The sequence below is a fragment of the Ursus arctos genome, unplaced genomic scaffold (assembly GCF_023065955.2).
Source record: "Ursus arctos isolate Adak ecotype North America unplaced genomic scaffold, UrsArc2.0 scaffold_9, whole genome shotgun sequence".
Classification (NCBI taxonomy): domain Eukaryota; kingdom Metazoa; phylum Chordata; class Mammalia; order Carnivora; family Ursidae; genus Ursus; species Ursus arctos.
In genome coordinates this window covers 77688341-77710230 of record NW_026623111.1, presented here as the reverse complement: position 1 = coordinate 77710230, position 21890 = coordinate 77688341, and the positions used below count along the sequence as shown (strand labels likewise).

At 33.7% G+C, this 21890-nt stretch overlaps 1 protein-coding gene across 8 annotated transcripts in view; it reads right to left on the bottom strand.

Annotated features, from left to right (window-relative positions):
* RAP1GDS1 (Rap1 GTPase-GDP dissociation stimulator 1) overlaps positions 1-21890 on the bottom strand; it is a 146731-nt gene that overhangs the window by 69910 nt on the left and 54931 nt on the right. For 7 of the 8 annotated variants that reach the window (XM_026509688.4, XM_026509686.4, XM_026509685.4 and 4 more), the window contains exons 3-4: positions 18776-18898; positions 12442-12567 (exon numbers count right to left, since the gene is read on the bottom strand). In XM_026509688.4, coding sequence (XP_026365473.1) covers positions 12442-12567; positions 18776-18898 — 249 coding nt within the window. Of the gene's footprint in view, positions 1-12441; positions 12568-18717; positions 18899-21890 lie in introns of those variants that run through there. The other variant, XM_026509690.4, reaches the window with a different exon arrangement.

The following is a 21890-nucleotide window of genomic DNA, read 5'->3' as shown; positions in this document are numbered from 1 at the left end:
TTAAAACTTTTGTCTTTAAAAACGCAGGAAAATTTCAAGTATATTTATATATTTACAAGTATAATGCAGGATCAGGAGGAAAGCACTAGTTCCACAGATGCAGTTTAAAATTAGGTCACAGCATGGTATTTGATGGACACAGCTTTGGTGTGCCTGATGGTACTCGTATTAATTTCTACAGCTCAAAAGATTTCTCAAATTAGTCAAAACTGCTTGATAATTCTTTTTTCAAAAGGCCTTTATATAATAGAGCATCCATACATCACCATACATTTGCTCAAGAAATTGCTGAAATTACTCCCTTTATTTTTATATTTCTATATTATTTTTACTAGCAAAAGACTGCGTATCTGTAGATTATAAGCAAATAATAAAATAATTTATCAAACTCTATTACTTCTATAATATGACTTCTGAACAGCCTTCAGGTTACAATGTAAACAACTTATTGTTCCACTTTATAAGACCAAACTGCTCAAGATCAAAATTAAATTTTATTCCAATTATTTTACATATAAAAAAGGCTTTTGTATCAAACTATTTCATACTTAAAAGTAATTATGCTAGATTATGGAAATGTATGTGTATGTGTGCACATATGTATTTATAGTTACGATTTAAAATTTAACTTGAACTGATAACAGCACAGTTTCTCAAAAGGTACAAACATTTATTCCACCCAGCAAGAAGACTGTGAATTATTCACCTTCAAATAGTATTTATCTTTTATATTCCCTCACAGCCAAGGGAAATATCCACAACATGTAGCAGGGACAACTGATTAAAAACAGAGAAAGTTCTCAGTACTTCAGCTCAGTTACAAAGAAGAAAAATAGAAAAATTAAAACAGACCACAGTTAAGAAGACCTTCTATAGCAGACTGAAAATTTTATGTTTAATGTAGCTAAAATTTAACTTCATCTTAACAGGTGAAATTAGGGTAGTAAAAGTTAAGGGAGGAAAAGATTTAAGCAAAAAAACCCAAAAATCTTATTTTTGAAGAACTTTATAAATTAGACTTTCCCCTCCCTATCTAAGACTTGTTATTCAGGAAAGGAAAATTCCAAAGGCCATTCAGGCTTTGACTCGGAGACTAGGAGGGAACCTGGTATTCAAGGGACAAAAAAAAAAATTAATTTGGGAACCATATGACTTCTTACTGAACTCAAGAAAAATTATGTAATATTTTTGCCATGTGCAACACTTCCTCACATGCTGTCTCCACCTTTGTATCTATAAAACTAGTAACAACTACTTGAAAACGATTATTCCATCTCTTTTTAAAAAGACAGTCACATTTTTATAACGTAGGAGTTGGAAACTAATGAAATACTGGAAAAAGAGCAGCTATCCACTGTGTTCTCTGCCCTACAATTTTTATTAAGGTAAAAATTTATAGCATCTTAGATTTTTAAATACCATTTTAATAAACAAGAGGGATTTAAATTTGACAATCAAGTATAAAAATGGAAAGATCGTAATTCCTCAAAGTGTAAGCTAGCTGAAGGGTTACTTAAGTAACCATTTCTTAAACCTAGTGCACTACTTTGCTAGAACCAAACAAATTGATAATAAACAATCTAATCTTACTTCATATTTTAATTTCATTCTCTCTGCTCCAGTATTTACTACATCGCATCTGGCCTACTATAATGGCCTCTTCTCTGCCTCACTTCCCTTCCCACTCTGATTCAAAGTATATGCTTCTACAAAGCTGGAATACCAATTCCAAGTTATTTTTGGTTGTTCTTTCCTGTCCACACATCAAGGTATAAAATAACTACTTAGCCTACATACATCTTAAGTGAACAACACACATTAACAAACAGATGCAGAAATCAAGATCTCTAACCGCAGTAAACCTCCACTACCATTTGGTTATTTAAACAATTCTATCTTCATGATTATTGATAACATGCCCCAAAGCCCCAATTCTGAACTTCCCCACACACTAGTTTCCTATTACCTTGCCACTGACTTTTATTAACAGATAGGTTTGGCTTCTACCTTATTGGGAAGATGGGAGGCCATGCTAGCAAACACTCTTCTGATTGTCCTCTTTACTATCTTAACATTTCTTTTTTTATACCTCCACCTATGTTTTGACAGTCTTCTTTAAGGCAGAAATGTCCTTTTCTGTTCTAATACCAGCCCCATTTACTTGGGTTCATGATTTCATTTCTTTTTTCATCTATGATCTTTCTCTATCAATTATTCCCTCTAAGAAATTTACTCTGTCCTTGTCTAGGGTCCTAGCCTAACAAATAATGCTCCTGTCTCCACTACTCTACATCACTCTCACAGTACTGCCCTTCCCTCAAACTACTTGTCTCTTCTTTTCTCATTAAACTTCTAGAAAGTTAACACTTTCCCTTCATTTCCTCATTCCTTACCATAGCCCTCGAAATCTGACTTCTCTCTCCACAAGACTCAAAGATGTTTTTTAAAACATGAATAGATGTCTCTTTATCCAATCATCAAAATTCAGTATTTTTTTTCTTGGCAGTACTTGACACTGTTTACCACCTAACTCTTTGGAATCCATGACAAGAAACTTCTTTTCTTCTAATCTTTCAGTGCGTCTTCACAAGCTCCTTCATTTCGTCTACACCCTAAATGTGGCTGTTTTCCTTTAAATGTTTCTTCTATTCTCATGGGTCAATGATCACTCGTAAGTGCATGAATCCCAAAGCTCTGTCACCTGAATGTGACAAAACCACTTCAAGTTCAACACACCTCCAAACACATCCACCTAGATGGGATCTCACTATTTCTATTGTTGGTGTTATCCTGATTCAAATTCTGGACTCACAGACTCCTTCCTTCTTCTTATCTGATATCTTCTTGGGTTCCATACATACCCTCTTCCTTCCTGTTCTTTCTTTCATTTGTTCCTCAGGCTTAAAAAGAAAAAACAGACTTCTCACTGGCTATTCTTCATCTAGTCCACTGCCCAAAGTTTTTTAAGTAAGAATGTGCATCAGAATAATTTAGGGAGCTTTTGCATAATATATATATGATAGGTTGGATTCTAGCCTCAGATGTTGATTTACTGGTTCTAGCATATGGCTAAGAAAATGTATTTTGAAAAAGTTCCCTAAGTGTTTCAGATGCATACTTCTGTTAAGAATGACTACCTATCTTATAATGTACACCTCTTTCAAATTAACTTTGTCTATGGTATCAATTTGAGCATTTCATTCTTTTGCTGAAATACCTTCAGTGGCTCCCCGTAATATAAGCCCTTCCCAAATCTGGGCTCCAGACACATCTCTCCATTATGTTATCTACCTTTTAAAATGCTTTTCTGTGCTCCTGAAAAATCCTTTCCCTCTCTCCACAGATCCAAATCCTATGCAGATTAAATGCTTTCTTCTTCATGGATACCACTGGAAGAGCTCAAACACAAATGAGCTCCCTTTTAGACCTATATTATATAATCTTTTACAGCATTTGTTAAATAGTGCCTTGTTTTTTAACACTGATATACATGCTTCATTACCTTGATACACTACAACTTCTTTAAATATCAGAGACACACTTGGACAATTAAACAAAAGTGATTATCAGCAAAAGCATCCCCCCCCCCATTATCTGCATTAGCTTTCTAGAACAAGGGTAAATTATAAACTACTTAAATGATGATACTGACTTATCAGAAATCTCACCTGAAGTGGAGGCTTGTGGACCAACATAGAAATTCTCATTAGACTAGGAATGCTAACGTCTAACCTATCATTATAGGTTGCATAGAAGGTGGAAGCTAGTAAAGTTATTACTTGCACATTACCTGTTCTGATCAAAGTCCTGAGAGTATAAATTCCCTCTCCCTAATAAATCTTATTTTGGGACTGTCAATTTTTTTCCTGAAAGTCAAATCTGAAGGGAGAAAAAAAAATCAGAGGAAATTGTATCCCCCATTTTAATTGCATAAATCCAGTTAAAAAAAATTATTGCTATAGGTCATACTTAAAAATTTTATGTGTGTTTATGTACATAAGTGTGCATTTATATATATGTGATATATATATTCCCCCCCACCTCTCAAGTAGGGTTGAAAGAAGCAAGGTCATTTCCCATAGAAGAGAGGGCACATATGGCCCCTGGATAAGCGGAGTTTTCTAAACTTTTAACTTTGAAATGAAAATTAGAGGCTCAAGGAAATTGCAACGAAAGTACTACGTAAACGTCCCATGTACCCTCCATCCAGCTCACTCTAATGGTCACATTTACACAACTCTAATACAATATCCCAACCAGGAAACTGACAATGATACAACCCACAGATCTTGTTCAGATTTCATCAGTTTTCATCTGCATTTGTGTACGTGTATGGGCATGTACGGTCCCAAGCAATTTTATCACATGTATGGACTCATGTAAACAGCATCAATATGTGGTATTTTAAAATATTCACTTTCATGCAAATCAGATTTTTACCTAATTGATAACAGGGTTAGAAATAAAAGATAAGCATTATTTTTTATCTGAGAAAATAGAACTTGGATACATTATTATACACAACACAGAAATGGAGCAGATACAATGAATACAAAGTAGAACTGTATTTTGGTTTAAAATAAATTAGAAAATAAATATTCAAGTCAAAACTTTTTCAAATTTTTAAGTTGTATGCTTGAAGTTTACTAAAAAACAGCACATTTGGGCTATATTGCTCAATTAAAACAAAGTACTCAGCATTATTTCTTGGATTCTGTTGAAGATACTGCCTCTAATGCCAGCCAATATCCTTTGCATATTGTAACAGGGATGTGTACACAATCATCTAGGGAACTAATGATATCCTGATGATAAATCTCTTTTAGTATTTGTCTCAACAGTTTTTGTTTCATTGAAGAACTAGACTATTTCACCTTAGCATAAAATAAAAATTACTTAGCATAACAAGTTATTTTTTTTCACCCTGGCTGCCAAGAAACTCAAATTAAATTAGTGCTCATTATAGTAAATATATTATCCTTGATTCTTAGATTTATCTTTGCCTGTCTTTATAAGGCTTCTGGCCTTTATATCTTTATTTTAAACACCTTGTATATATGTACATATTACACTATGTCACAGCACACTTTTAGAAACAATAACGTATGGACTGAGAGTCTGTGACCCTCCAAAACTCATATGTTAATATCCTAACCCCCGATGTGATGGTAGTAGGAAGTAATTAGGTCATAGAGGTACAACCCTCATAATGGGATCTGTGCCTTTGTAAGAGACAGAAGAGCTTGCTTCCTCTCTCTGCCATGTGAGGATACAATGAGAAGAAAGCTATGGGCAAACCAGGAAGAGTGTCCTCACCAGATACTAAATCTACTGGCACCTTGATCTTGGTTGGATTTCTCAGCTTCCAGAGCTCTGAGAAACAAACGTTGGTTGTTTAAGCCACCCAGTGTACGGTATTTTGTTATAGCAGCCCAAACGAAGACAAACAATCATATATAAATGCTACATATTTCCTTTGGAGACCAGTTCATAATTTATATTATACATCTATAAATAAACCTGATTTAATCCATACAAGTCACTTTACCAATGAGGAAATTAAAATTCAGAAAAATTAAATGACAACTTAGTGAATGATAGAACTGGAAATCCCATCAATCTGCAGTATTTGCCTTCCATGGGGGGCATAGTAAAATCTCATTTATTTATAATTACATTAATTTTAAAATAAACTATATTTTTTATAAGCAATGCACTATTTGCTTACTTTCTATATATGTTCCCAATTACTACTCTTATCATCATTTTTTTATTCTGACCAAAAACCACATACTTAGTGTGTACTTTAATTGTCAACAGGTTGTGTTCCATTGTGCAAATCAGAGAGGTCTTTAACAGCATGAAATTTTTTTTAGAGCTTATAAGAGTGTTACAAAACAATATCTACTTCTAACTATATACTCAGGATATCTGTTTTTTTAAGATTTTATTTGTCAGAGGGGCGCCTGGGTGGCACAGCAGTTAAGCATCTGTCTTCGGCTCAGGGCGTGATCCCGGCGTTGTGGGATCGAGCCCCACATCAGGCTCCTCCGCTATGAGCCTGCTTCTTCCTCTCCCACTCCCCCTGCTTGTGTTCCCTCTCTCCTTGGCCGTCTCTATCTCTGTCAAATAAATAAATAAAATCTTTAAAAAAAAAAAAGATTTTATATGTCAGAGAGAGAGAGAGCACGGGAGCACATGCACAAGCAGGGGGAGCGACAGGTAGAGGGAAAAGCAGACTCCCTGCTGGGCAAGAAGCCCTATGTGGGACTTGACCCAGAACCCTGGGATCATACCTGAGCCCAAGGCAGACGCTTAACCAACTAAGCCACCCAGGCATTCCTAGGATATCTTTATAATAAAGTATTTTCATGTGATAGTAGCCATAATTACTGTCTCTAAAAACAGCAGTTGCATATAGTTTTTTATTCTTATATACATGATATACTTTAATACACCCATACATAGACAACAGATTAACTGCTGAAAGTTGAAGAATCTGATTTTTATACTTACTGACTGATAATTCTATTTTACTCTAAAACTGAATATTGAAAAGAAATGGGGTAAATAGATCTGTAAAACCCTTTAATAACATAATTACTTAACTTAATTTATACCATTGAAATAAACATTTATCTTAAATGCCAGACATAAATAGTTCCCTGTTAAATATAACTGCTGCAAATACACTTTGCTTACTTAGGCAATTTCAAAGCATGTCTGCATTACATTAATACACACTTATGTAATCAACTTACATTACAAAATATTATAGAATTATTGCTAAGTATATTTTAGCATTTGCAACCAGAACAATGAATTTTTTATTTTTTACATAAAAATAGTGTAGCATAGTTATAATCACCAATATACACAGATCCATGCTTATATTTGGTATCCTTTCCAATTACACTTGAAGTCAATGAAATAAACAATATTTATTTCACTTCATAAATACTGGCTTTGGCAAGCCCTATTATCACCTCGTTCTGAATATTATTTATTCATCAGTGAGAATGAATCCAATTTTCTTTATATCATGTAAGATGGCATATTATATAAGCTCCCTAAGTGTGTACCTTTCCAATAATAGTACTAATTATATAATAAGCATTAATTTTATTTTTGTAAACAAGCGTATTTAATTTTAATATGTATTAATTTGAATTGTATTTAACCTTTTTCTGGTATATAAAAAGGCACAAATACTTAATTTTGTCTAATCATTTTCTTCTAGCCCCTACTATATAACTTTGAACAAGTATATCTAATATCAATTATTTCCTGACCTCAAGCAGCAACACGTGCAAAGAGAGAAAACTCAGTCTCCAATTTATCCTTACAAATTATCAACACAGCATGGAAATTTAACATGAAGCTCCTCAATACCATAAGATCATCTACTACATCAGCAATTTCAAATGTGCATGGCTATAAAAACAAAACTAATCACGGAAAGAAGGGAATACTACAGAGATGGCCAGATAAGGAGAAAAAAAGAACTCATTCTTTTTAATATCACCTTTGAGAGAAATCTATAATGAAACAGGCTGAAGGTATGCAATCTGAAATTTAATAGTACTTCTCTTTATTTAAAATTACATTCCCCAATGTATCCCATCACAGCTTTGCTGATTCCTTCTAAATTGAAATACAATTTTTCTCTGATCTTTGATTTAAAGGATGTCAAGCTTCTTATAAAAAGGGTTACTTGACAAAGTTCAAGGCAAAAGAGCTATTTTAAAATGCTGCCTATATCAATGGAACCAGAAAAGGCCCTGAATCGCCAAGGAACTGTTGAAAAGGAAAAACAAAGCTGGGGGCATCACAATGCCAGACTTCGAGCTGTACTACAAAGCTGTGATCACAAAGACAGCATGGAACTGGCACAAAAACAGACACATAAACCAATGGAACAGAATAGAGAACCCAGAAATGGACTCTCGGCTCTTTGGGCAACTAATCTTTGATAAAGCAGGAGAAAACATCCGGTGGAAAAAAGACAGTCTCTTCAATAAATGGTGCTGGGAAAACTGGACAGCTACATGCAAAAGAATGAAACTTGACCACTCTCTCACACCATACACAAAGATAAACTCCAAATGGATGAAAGACCTCGATGTGAGACAGGAATCCATCAAAATCCTAGAGGAGAACATAAGCAGCAACCTCTACGACAAAAGCAACCTTTTTCATGACACATCACCAAGGGCAAGAGAAACAAAAGATAAAATGAACTTGTGGGACTTCATCAAGATAAAAAGCTTCTGCACAGCCAAGGAAACAGTCAAAAAAAAACTAAGAGGCAGCCCACGGAATGGGAGAATATATCTGCAAATGATGCTACAGATAAAAGCCTGGTATCCAAGATCTACAAAGAACTTCTCAAACTCAATACGCGAGAAACAAATAAACAAATCATAAAATGGGCAGAAGATATGAACAGACACTTTTCCAATGATGACATACAAATGGCTAACAGACACATGAAAAAATGTTCAAAATCATTAGCCATCAGGGAAATTCAAATCAAAACCACACTGAGATACCACCTTACGCCAGTTAGAATGGCAAAAATTGACAAGGCAGGAAACAACAATTGTTGGAGAATATGTGGAGAAAGGGGATCTTTCCTACATTGTTGGTGGGAATGCAAGTTGGTACAGCCACTCTGGAAAACAGTGTGGAGGTCCCTTAAAAAGTTAAAAATTGAGCTACCCTATGACCCAGCCATTGCACTACTGGGTATTTACCCCAAAGATACAGACGTAGTGAAGAGAAGGGCCATATGCACCCCAATGTTCATAGCAGCATTGTCCACAATAGCTAAATCGTGGAAGGAACCGAGATGCCCTTCAACAGATGACTGGATTAAGAAGTTGTGTCCATATATACAATGGAATATTACTCAGCTATCAGAAAGAAAGAGTTCTCAACATTTGCTGCAACATGGACGGCACTGGAGGAGATAATGCTAAGTGAAGTAAGTCAAGCAGAGAAAGACAATTATCATATGATTTCTCTCATCTATGGAACATAAGAACTAGGAAGATTGGTAGGGGAAGAAAGGGATGAAGAAAGGGGGGGTAATCAGAAGGGGGAATGAAGCATGAGAGACTACGGAGTCTGAGAAACAAACTGAGGGCTTCAGAGGGGAGAGGGGTGGGGGAATGGGATAGACTGGTGATGGGTAGTAAGGAGGGCACGTATTGCATGGTGCACTGGGTGTTATACGCAACTAATGAAGCATCGAACTTTACATCAGAAACCAGGGATGTACTGTATGGTGACTAACATAATAAAAAAACATTAAAAATAAAATAAAATAAAATAAAATAAAATAAAATAAAATAAAATAAAATAAAATGTTGCCTATATCAGAAGTCTGTTTGGATACTTTGAAAGAGAAATCCGTAACTGAAGTAAGTACCACTGGTGGGTCTTTGGAAGAAAAGAAAAAAGACCAGGCATTTTAAATGAAAAATGTTCTTACCCAGAGATTCTTTCATCTCCAAATGCAAGAGAGAGAGACTGGGATTCAAAAAGTTCATCAGCAACAAAGCCTCACTCCATCCCATTTAGCAGTTGTATCAGTCTGCTACCTGACGTTATGTAAGAGCTTCCTTCCGTGTGGAAGAGTTCCTAAAATGGGTACTGTCAAAGCCGGTAAAACTGAAATCTGACCTACTTTTTTCAAAAGATTTCCATGGATTTTATGGCAAGTGTAATTTCTTTTACAGTTGGAGCTCTCCTCCTCTCAAATAAACTGCATTAACTGAAATATGCTAGCAACTGCTTTACTTTTTAAGGGTTAAAATACAAATCCATAAAATATACACATATTTCTCAAATTTTTATGTCTAACAGTGAGTGCTTTCTGGTGCTTTTTGCATACATTGGCTTTCCTATCTATTGTAAGCCTAGTATCATTCTGAATAAATCCACATTGAAAATTATCCATTTGGAGTAAATTTATAAAATGTAAGTAAACTAATTAGTCTGACAGGAAAGTTTGGTAAAACACCAATGTGAATTTTAAAACATATGTTACTTATAACAAAAAGATTCCTTATATTTATAAAGCTGTCATGTGTAATTTTCAATCTTCCTTTTAGGAATGAAGCATTACATTCTTGAGAGGGAAGAAGGTTAATTAATTAAAATAAAAGCTATTCAATACACTTTTTAAAAAGAGAAATCTAATTTTTGGCTTCTTTCAAACTCCCAATTGTCAGGTAATGAAAATGCATTTCAAGTAAATTCACAAATCAACCACACAGCATCATTATTTACAGATATAAAATATCATTCTTATAGTTCAAATAAAAGTGCTGTACTTTTCCTACAATTATTCTGAAAAAAAAACACTGAGAAGTTCACAGAGATTTAATTTCAAATGAAAGGATAAGAAAGCATACAGGCTTACGGAAATTCTACGCACAAGGCAGCATGGCACAACGGACACATTTTTGCATATGATTTACAGTAATAAATCCCTCCTTATACTCATTCATTCTTAAGACTACTAACTTCATTTTCCTTAAACAAGGTTTACAAATATAAAAAATAGCCTGTATTTGCTATGCTTAATTTCCCACTTAACTGTAATTTACATTGAATTAAGTGAAAATGGTTATAAGTATTTATAAATAAATGAAACAAAAAATTTAACTTCATAACCTAAAGCACATTTACAGACTTTATACTGTATACTTCATAAGAACAGAGCAAATAGATATGATAAACACTATAATGATGGACTTCAGTTTCATCAAAATGATAATCTTATTAACTGCACATTTATTACCCTAACTTCGAGGTTCTTTAGAGTACACAGGGAAGAAAATTACTCTGTGCCCATAAAAATAGCAGCAATATGAGACAAGAGATCACTATGAGTGTTTCTTCTATTATGCCAAAACTAAGGGAAAGTCCAGGACAAAAGTACTCAAAACATTATTTCCTATGATTAAACAATGCATAACTGAAGGATAGCTGAACAGAACAAGGACTAAAGAATACTTATGGTAGACTTAAATTCTAGTAATGTACACAGAAGGATAAGAATAATATAGTAATGCTCAATGCTCTCCAAATGCATGCCATCCATCTTTGACTATGACTCTGTAGTGGCTTTTTTCGTATATATTATTAAAATCAATCACATAAATTATATCTTAAATGGTTCACTCTTGAAAGCTAATATTCTAATAAGCTATGATGTGTAAAAAAAATCCTAAATATAAAAATGCAAAGTTATAAACATAAAGTATCAGAATTTTATAAATAAAGTTAATATCCTAGGATAAAAGGCACAGGAATGAAGGACAGTAGATAAATTTATAATCAGTATTGGGGACTAGAAGCTATAAGCTAAAATTCATATTAAGACATGCACATTCTCAGATAAAATATATAATGTTCCAGAAAAAGTAAGGAAAGGAGAATAAATGAGGCTAGCCTTACCATTAATGCTACAAATTATAACACAAAAGTTGTAGTTTCAGTCTTTTTTTCTACTTCTTGCTTTTATCATAAATAGGTATGTTCATGACCTTATTTTCTATCTGGCTTACATGCACAAATCACTTTCTGAAGCACTGCCTATTAAAAAAGGGCTATGTCTTTTGTGCATGAAATCAATGGGGAAAATAAACAGTAAAAGTTATCCTAGTTATATAAATAGAACTAAATTCCTAGGAAACTTTAAAGGTAAATGTTAAAATATGTGTTTTTGGCTCAGAAAATATAAATCTAAGGAAAATCCAGGATAAGGCTAATCAAACTGAATATACTCGAGATTTTTTTGTATTTTGTTTACATAAATGTGGAAAGGAGAAGTAGAAAATGTAAAATTTTTGTAATATACCCATACCCAAGTTCTTGCTTTCTCTCTACCTGGCAGAGCAGTGTATTATAGAAAGTGGTGAGGATGACAGTGTGACATTATGACAAATAGGAATGGAGTCAATGCAAATGCAGTAGGCCAATCTAGCTTTTGAGAAGATGATGGTTTTTATGAATGGATTTATTGAATTGCAAGTAATTAAAAATTTATTTGGACAGACTTAGATACTTTAAAAAACTGTTCATAAGCATTCTCATTCAGAGACAGAACTTTGATAAAATCACTGAAAAGATAATACTTATTTTTTCTAAAACTAAAAGCCCCAATTTCTCAGAAATTGACTTACTTTCCTCCAAAAGTATTATTTGTGATAGCAGAGGAAAAGAATTTATTTCCTTAACTTCTTAGTTAAAAATGCTATGGACCAAATTTCCACTGGTTCTGCTAAGTAAGCAGAGCTAAGTCATAATGGCCCACGTTAGTGTCTTAAACTAAAAAAGACAGTGCTAACACTAAAAGTGAAATTAGTCTCAAAACTGTAATTCTTTAAAAAAAGTTTTTAAGTGTATCATTGATATTTCAACACTTACGGCTATCGTAACATATGTTTCCTAGAGCCCTGCCCGTTTGAAGGAGCACTTCCTGGTCTTTGCTATTTAGCAGCTGCACCAATGGTGAAATCAATCCGGCATCCACACATGGAATACGCATAAATTCTGAAAATAAGAGACATATGTAATTAAAAGTCTAAAAATTAGCAAATTACATAATCATGTCCTTTAATAAAATACCTACCTACTATTAAAATGTTCAAGACGGCTTACCATTTGAAGAGTATATTCTGTTCCAAAAGTACCATTATAACTCTACTAAATACTTAGTGAAGTAAGTACACAAAATGAGTGGGGTCATATTTTTCTTTGTTGACAGTCTCTGTCCTAAACCAAAAATATTTTTAATTAACTTTCATTATACCTAATTGATCACTACCTTCTTATAATAATGAATGTGCTTGGGAAGCAATATATGATGATGGAAACACTGGCAATGTTCTTTCCATGAGCCTGGTAATTAAAGTACTACAATTATAAGCTAAGCCATCAAATTGTGAAAATTTTCACATCTTCTCTCTTATTTTTTTCATTATATGTTCTCTAAAAAGACAAAATATTTTTTTAAAAGGTTCAAGTGTATCATTACAAATAACAGGCCCTTTTCAATTGGAAGATCTTGTAGAATCATCTATTCCTTAATTCCTAATCTTTATTTTTATGGATCACTCACATCTGCTGTTATACCCACACATCCATAGGTCTCAAGTACCAAATGTTAAGTCTTTCCAGACTTTCAACTCATTTTTCATTAGTTCTATAGTAAATCATTCTCAAAATTTATTGTCTCCCAATGATACCATCATTGTCATGATGATTAGACATAAACTTTATAGTGTCTCATGATGGGACTACCACAAAACTGAAGGATGATAATGATATCCAATTAATGAAAGTTCTCCAAATAATCAACGTTAGAACCATCATTTTGGACATCATGACTTACTATAAGGATATACTAGTCAAGGAACTTAGGTCAACACAGACCCAATTCCTCAATCTATAACTCATCCAACTAAATAAAAAAAACCACTGTCTTTTCGCTATTACTTTCAAGGGGGTCCACTTCTTAGTTTGTTCCACAAGTACCATCATCATAAGAAATCTTCCCTCGCTTTCTCTTCATTTTCAAATTCCTAGAGCACATCATATAGGGCTGTTATGTGAGCTGTTACCTCTGAAACAACTTCTGTTCCCCATGACATAGCTATGAGTCACAGATGTATTCCTCTCTGCCTAAACAAAGGATTGCATTCCTTTTACATCTCTTATTTACTTACCACTGTATTATTGAAAACTCTCTGTAATTTAAACTTCTAAGATTTAAGAAGTACTTCTTACTTCTAAAGCTAATCGTTAAGTCTACTGTTGATATTTTTCTTTTCTTTTTTTTTTAAACTCCCCATTGGGAAAAAGAGTTATGCTATATATACTTTCAAGAATTCAATGACCATCTTCTATAGGGGATGACACATCACTCTACTTGTCTATCTCTTAAGTTAACGGTTGCTTTAGGATCTTTATATATTTCAAATCTTAAAATATGTCACCAACTCAAAATTAATCATTTTAAAGATAGATATTCATTATCTTTTCTACCTTCCCCTATGCCTAGTTTCCAACAATGAAATGACTACTAAAATAAGAAATTTAGGAATAGTCTGATTTGCACTCTTATTTCATAAATGGAACCTGTTGTTATATTTTATTGTTTTGCTTGTTTGGTCTGTTGTTGCTATTCTTCAGGTGATGAGTTACTATTTTTCTTTGCTCTAATGGTCTATAGGATACCAACATATCTTTCAAAATTCTGATGGTACAATCAATAGCTCCAGTTATTCTTGAAATGATAGAGAACAAATAATTACAGGAAAATTACCAGGAACTTATAAGGAATATGTTTAAGATATTATATTATATATTATTTATTTGTATATATAATATATATAATATTATAAAGGCTACAGAATGAATGGCTGTGACAGTCATCCTTGTTCAAAGGGATTCCCACTACACACATTCCTAGTTCGTACTACATGAGGCTGTTACCTGATCATAGCTGGTTAGACTCTGACTCAAGTCCAGACTATATACAGGCTGGCCAATAACCTATCAGACGTTCTAGTTCAAAAAATCTGCTAAACAGGACAATAGCAATGAACTAAAAAAAAATCAGATCCTCTCTTGGTAATTTGAACTCCAGAGAACCAAAAAGTTCCTGGGGAGTGAGGAAAGGGCTGTTAGGGGAAGGCTGAAACTAAAATACCTACAGAATGACAATGAGTGAAAAAACCACAGTCAGTGGAAGCCATTATGCAATAGAAGGCAGAAACCACTAAGTATTTCTATGCTTCTACGTGTGTCTATACAAGATAAAATTAATTTTGTTTTCTTGCATAATGTGTGGATTTCGATATAAAAATTCAATATAGAGGTTTAAGGAATAGGCATTGCTCTATCTCAAATATCAACCCAAATTTATTAACATAAAGTTGATTTCTACTGCGGAGTATTTTTTCCTTTGATTGTAGTGAAACACTAAATAAATGCTTGACAGAGTATTTCTATTTCTTTCTGAATCCAGTATTTCTTTTTTGCTTTTACTTTCCCAAACCTACTTGAATTACATTTTCATTCACCATCATCAGAAAGTACAATACTGTGATGAAAATCATAAAATAAAGTTTCTTTTCATAAAATCCACTTTTTACATATCTACTCTCAAATAGTAAAGGCCTTACATATACATACTTCCCCATTTTCAGCTGCTTGAAGGAACCAAATCTATTTTATTAAAACTTTTTTAACTCTATAAGCCAAATAAAAACATTGAGTGTTAGAGTCTACCTTAGTGTTAGACTAAATAGTAATGTGTATTCAGAGTTTGAATTTTCTCTCATAACTTCCCTATAATTACTAACTCTTATCTTTTTATGTTTTTCTTTAGAAGAACAAAGACAACTATGAGGCATGAATACATAAGAACCGGGGACTTTCATATGTAGGTTGCTGAATTGACATTTTTCAATTATACTTTGTATTGCCTTTTGTTAAAAAAAAAAAAGATAATACTGGTAACTGTAATTCTTACAAAATGACTGAGGTTAAGCTTCCAACACTGCAATATCAAGGTATACTTAAAGCTACCTCACAACCTGGTGTACTTTTTGGTTGGGGGCACGGGTATCAATTTTATTTAACAACTTTTCTAGAGCACACACATATTTAATACTAAAATAAACATATACTTGTTATAGATTAGAGGGCAAAATTAAAACAAATAAATTTACAAGACAAAACTGGAGACTTCCATGTTTCTAGTGGTGGTTTCTCTAGTACACCCTGGGTGTACATTTAAACTCTTGTTCAGAGCATTCAAGGAGAAAAGTTTGATAAACACTTTTACAATCTATAAAGCACAGGTAGGGGGAAAAAAACATAACGTTGACCCAAATTACTGATTCTGTATTACTTTAGACTGCGATTTGGTTCTCAAGCTTTATAGGCATGAGAATCACCTGGAAGATTTGTTAAAACAGACGGCAGCCCCAGTCCTAGAGTTCCTGATTCAGTAGGTCTAAATGGGAGGATCCAAGAATTTGTATCCTAATCAGTTCCTAGTGATTCTGATGCTGATGGGTCCAAGGCAGGCAACTAGTGTTTTGGAGGACTGGAGGAAGAGATACAACATAGTTCACCCTTTTGTTTGCTTTTCATACATTTTAACTTCAGTTACTTCAGCCTAATCTTTCAGGTCATATGCTGCTATCCCTGCATTCAGACTCTTAGTACACTTTTCACTTTGATCATAAAATCTCATTTACTGAAGAGAAGTAAAGGAGAAAAGACAAGGTGAAGCATAAATTCCAACTATTATCACATAAGTGTTTGAATCCCAGCTTTACCACCTACTAGCTATGTAAAGATAGGCAAGATATGCCCTGTTTTCTCATGTGCATAAAATAATCATAAGAATTTGAAATAATGTACATAACACCTGGCACAATGTAGGCATATTAATAGCAGCACCTAGTTTTAGGAATTATTATTATGATTATACCTTGAGAGTATAATTCTGAAAAGGAGGAACTATTCATAGATACTTCCTATCTTGCTTATTTTTCCTTTGTCTCATATCAGTCTTAAGTATATTATACAGGGGATTACTTTATTTAAAGGTATTGTAACCTTTTACTATAATTTATGCTCATAGCTATGCTCCTACATTAAACTTGCCCATGAAACTTCTTGCTAATCCTCTGGATTTTGAGCATTAGTACACAGTCAGATATGTTAGTTTTTAGAGGGTTTTCTGTATGTGTAAGTGTAAACGTAATTACATTTTAAGATTAATCTGAATCTAAGAAGTATATGCTAATATTTCTCCTTTGTAGTTACATAAAATGCACAGCAGAGTGACGACAAACAAATCAACTTCCAATCTCTTTTTAATTCTGGTTCATACAATCTTTTTCTCATTGTCAAGCTCCTAACAAGAAGAAAGACAAGCCCAATCAATGTACTCTGTTGGGTCGTGCTGTATTTCTGAAGATATTATTTGTTTTTAAAAGAAGATTCTAATTCACTTTCTCAGGCAATCACTTACAAAAACAATGTGGTGACTAAGCAAGAAATAAGTATTTAAATGTATTCCATTTATTTTAATCAGTAGAGGTTAGTGATATGCCCTTAACAAGCCCCTGATTAGAAGCATCAATTCTAAAAATTCTACTATGTCTTTAGAATGTAGCTGTCATCTATTAGAGTATTAGTAGCAGCAATCTATAGCAGGAGAATTATCACGAAACTGTGACAAAGTATTATAAGGACTGATATTATTAAGTAAGACCATAGAGGAATGGCAATTCACTTCACAGAAATTTACTATCTGAAATTTCTGAATCTATGTTATAGTTAGTACATAGACTCATTCTTAAGAGAAGAGGTTTTAAGAAAAAAAAATGATTTCTGGAAATCTATACTGTAATTCCCATGAAGTTAAAAATGAACCACCTGATCTTGAAAATCAAGCTGTATTGCATCTAAGAAGATTCAGGTAGTGGTTGGTCTAGCAACAAACACCGTCTAGAGGGGTTCCATTCTCAAACTAGATCTGCTTCAGTTCTTGGTTATCCCAAGGTAATCACTGTCTACTCAGAGCAGTTCAAATTTGCTTGAAGCACATTAAATACTCCCATACCACTAGGAATCTGAACAGTTATGACCAGCTTGAATCCAAAGCACAGTGTAATGATTACATAATTACAGTAGCTTACACAAGACATACAAACAATAGGTGGCCAGTTTTCATTTAACAACCAAAAAATGATTTACCAATACAGAACCTCATTGGAATTTGAAAGACATTTTGAGAATCTCTAAGCAAATGAAAAAATTTCATTGCAATTTTTTTTGGTAACACACACGAACAAGTTGTTTTACTGGGCCAAAAACAACACATACTGGTACTTTACAAGGCCACCTGCCATACTGATTACACAAATGAAGCCAGAATTTTTTAAATTTCTTCTCTTTAAAGTATAATATATGCAAATTGCTAAAATAAAAGACCTAAAACTAATATCAAACTTCGAAAATTGAGGCACACTAAAGATATTACATTAAGTATGGCCTTCCCTTATGCTTAAAAACTGCTTTAAGAAGTCAGTGTTTTTCTCCAGACTGAATTAAAATCATGTGCAAATATTTCTGCTAAAATACAGTTCTTCCAAAGAATCTCTCACTGGATAGAAACCATCTCTAAAAGGATGGATTAGCTATTTATATAATCTAAGTTTTGCTGTCATTTTGTTTTTCCATAGTATTCTTACATGGAGACTTAAAAAATAAATGTGTCCCATGTAGGTGAGCGCAGAAAACAAAACATCTATTCCAGCTGCACTGCTGAAGTCAGACCCCCACCCAATGAAAAAAAGGGGAAGTTTATCTGGGTATATTACAAACCAACATATACACTGAGAAAGGTGAGCTCTCCTATGACAATGAAGATGAATGACTCAGTGGCAAGCTCAAGAATCCTATTACCAAAGTCATACATGACACAGGTGTAGCAGGACCTAGCACTATTTTCCTTTAACTCTACTCTGAAGGAATGGAAATGTATGAATAGAATGACTATTATTATAGTCATTTGCAACAATTATATGGGAAAAAAGGCAAAGAAAAGAAAAACAGAAAGAAATGGACAATGTCTAATCTACAAAATTAAAACATAAATTAATAAAACATACTGACAAGTGAGGTGTAAAACTGAAGATGTTCCCAGCAGAAAAGTTCTTGAGGAAAACCTCACCATTTTTGGCTACTTCTGCTATGATGTTAGCTACTTTGGCTGTGCAGGAAGACTGTGGAATCAACAGACTTGCAAACAGCTGAAGTATTCCACTTCCTTGGATTTTTTCACTCGTTTCCATATCTGAAAGAGATACATACAAAGAACTTAAATGAAAACCTTCAACACTAATACTGACAACTTTATCTACAATAAAGTCTTCAAGAATTTGCACCATTCATAACAGAAATTAGTTCAATATACATTCAAGTATATACATTTATATAAATATAAATATATTTATAATCTTTAGTTCAACAAGCTGCTTTTATCTTGAGTTTTCATTTGCACAAAACACTTTATGATACAATGTTTTGTCTATCTAAAGTCAGATTATAAAGGAATCTTTTCTGAATATGCCATTTGCACACCATATTTACTTTTCAATGTTAGTTCCAACCTGGTCTGTTCAGACTAGGAATGCTTTTTATCTACTTCCCTTCTGAATTTTTTTTTCTTCTTCTTTTTTTTTAAAAGGATTTTATTTATTTGAGAGAGAGAGAGCACAGAGGGGGACTGAGAAGCAGACTCCCCACCGAGCAGAGAGCTTGATGTGGGGCTCGATCCCAGGACCCCTAGATCATGACCGGAGCCGCAGGCAGAAGCCTAACTTACTGAGCCACCCAGGCGCCCCCCCTTCTGAATTTTTAATGACATATCATTATATATATAATTTCTATGGTTTCCTACAGTACTAAAGCAATTTTTAATGACAATTAAATAAGGAAAAAATTCACTTTATGTCATTTTATATGGAATCATACAAAGAGACTATATTTCCAATGACTACTATGTTTTTCATATAACTCATTCAAACCCCCTCTGTGCTCTCTCTTTTGAAAACTACTATGTTTTTCATATAACTCATTCAAATGACTACTAATGGAGAAGAGAAATAGTAAGCGGCAACAAGGCCACGGTATTCAGAATTCTATTTGTTGATACAGAAATGTAAGAGTCCCCTACTTCTTTCTCTCTTCTTTGTTAAAATACCAATTCTGTGAAACCAAGTCATTCATGTACCTGTTATTGAAAGCATGACCAATTAAAGACAGTAAGAACACTGGAATGATGATGGAAGTAAAAAAAACTCAAAGACATAGAACTTAAAATTACTATTTGATTCTAAACAATGAAGAGGAATGGCATGTGTTTAAAGACAGATTTATAGAGCTCATTAAAACATCCAATTTATTTTTTAATTTTTTTTTATTATTATTTTTTATTATATGTTAGTCACCAGTACATCATTAGCTTTCGATGTAGTGGAGCACTGGGTTTTATATGCAAACAATGAATCATAGAATGCTACATCAAAAACATTCAATTTAAATTCAGTGCTCTATATCCTTTACAGCCTTTGGATGTACATACAAATAAGAGGGAACTCTAAAGACCACTTGTTAAGTAAATGGCAGCTGATGTGATCAACAGAGAATAGGAAAATAATTTTTAATAATTTGAGAGACTACCCCCCAAAAAGAATGTATTTCTTTTTTTTTTTTTTAAAGATTTTATTTATTTATTTGACAGAGACAGAGACAGCCAGCGAGAGAGAGAACACAAGCAGGGGGAGTGGGAGAGGAAGAAGCAGGCTCATAGCGGAGGAGCCTGATGTGGGGCTAGATCCCGGAACGCCGGGATCACGCCCTGAGCCGAAGGCAGACGCTTAACCGCTGTGCCACCCAGGTGCCCCAAGAATGTATTTCTTTGTAGTAAGTGCTGATTCTTTAGTACAGTACTTTTCAAATTATGGATCCCAATCCATTAGGAACTCTGGCTTTGTGAACAAGAACCAGTAATTTCTTAAAAAGAGAAACAGAATTAACATCTGCAACAACAACAAAAGGATAGAAAAATATTCTGCCATAGTACGGTAAAACAGTGCAATTTTGGTTTGAACTATGTGTATGCACATGTACTACTCCATGTAAAATGCATTTCTAATTATAGGTTCTGGTCAAAAAAGTTAAAAACACTGTTCTGTGCACCCCTTGACTATGCAGGATTCTGAGCTAAAGAACCTTAACTTCATCAAAAGAAGCTAGAACTGTGAAATGGCTGAAGAAATAGAAAATTATATGGAAAATTATACTTATGTGGATTTATTACTTTAAAAAAAGTTATTTGCAACTCATTAAATGTGTGTGTGTGCTCACCTAAGACATGAGTACTATAGCTTGAGTAACCAAGATTATCCGATGTTGAAACTCCATCCATGCATTTCCTGTTGCTACCATAAGCCTGGTACATTTTCATACAGCAAATACTATTTTAGTTTCTTATATTTATGTAGTAAAATAAAAAAGATATTTTGAAGGATATTCTTCACTTATTTATTAAGTGAAGAAAGAGCCCAGAAAGATGAAGTAAACTTGTCTAAAGTCACCAATCATACTAATCACAGAGCATAAACAGCAACTTCAGATTCTATCACTAACAAAATGACATGTGGTTTACCTGGCATCCACCGGTATTTTTTTTTTTTTTTAAGAACAGAAAGCTTAGTTAAGCATGAATATAGAAAACCTGTCCTCCTATGGGCAGTTTCCTACTATGTTTCTCATAATTCAGATTATTACAAACAGAAACTACCCATGATGGGACTTAAACACAGACGCTGTCAGCAAGCATATTTATAAAATATAATGTGACATTTTACTTTTGTTTCTTGGACTAAAAAATAAGTTTTTAAGGTACCATCTGAAAATCAGACACTAAATTTCCATTAATTGATTTTTTTCCTCCAAGAAGCCAAAAAGAACTGAACTCAATTTGCCATGTTAAAATTCTTCCTTTTCTGACCATTGCTACCAGAAGATGTATAACCCCAGAATGCTGGGGCAGACTGCCCCAGGGGTCTTGTCCCACCATCTGCTGATGCTGGGATGACAGCAAGAGTCTGGCGTAAGGCATGAATCATGATTAGATGTGAAGCTGAGGCATTTGTGTGTGTGGAGGCGAGCAGTTAAGTGCAAATCACCCATGCATGTCTCATTTTAACCATAACTGAAAGAATGACTTAACATCAGAGCTGAACTACCAGGGGTAAGGGGGGAAAAAGAAAACAAACAAT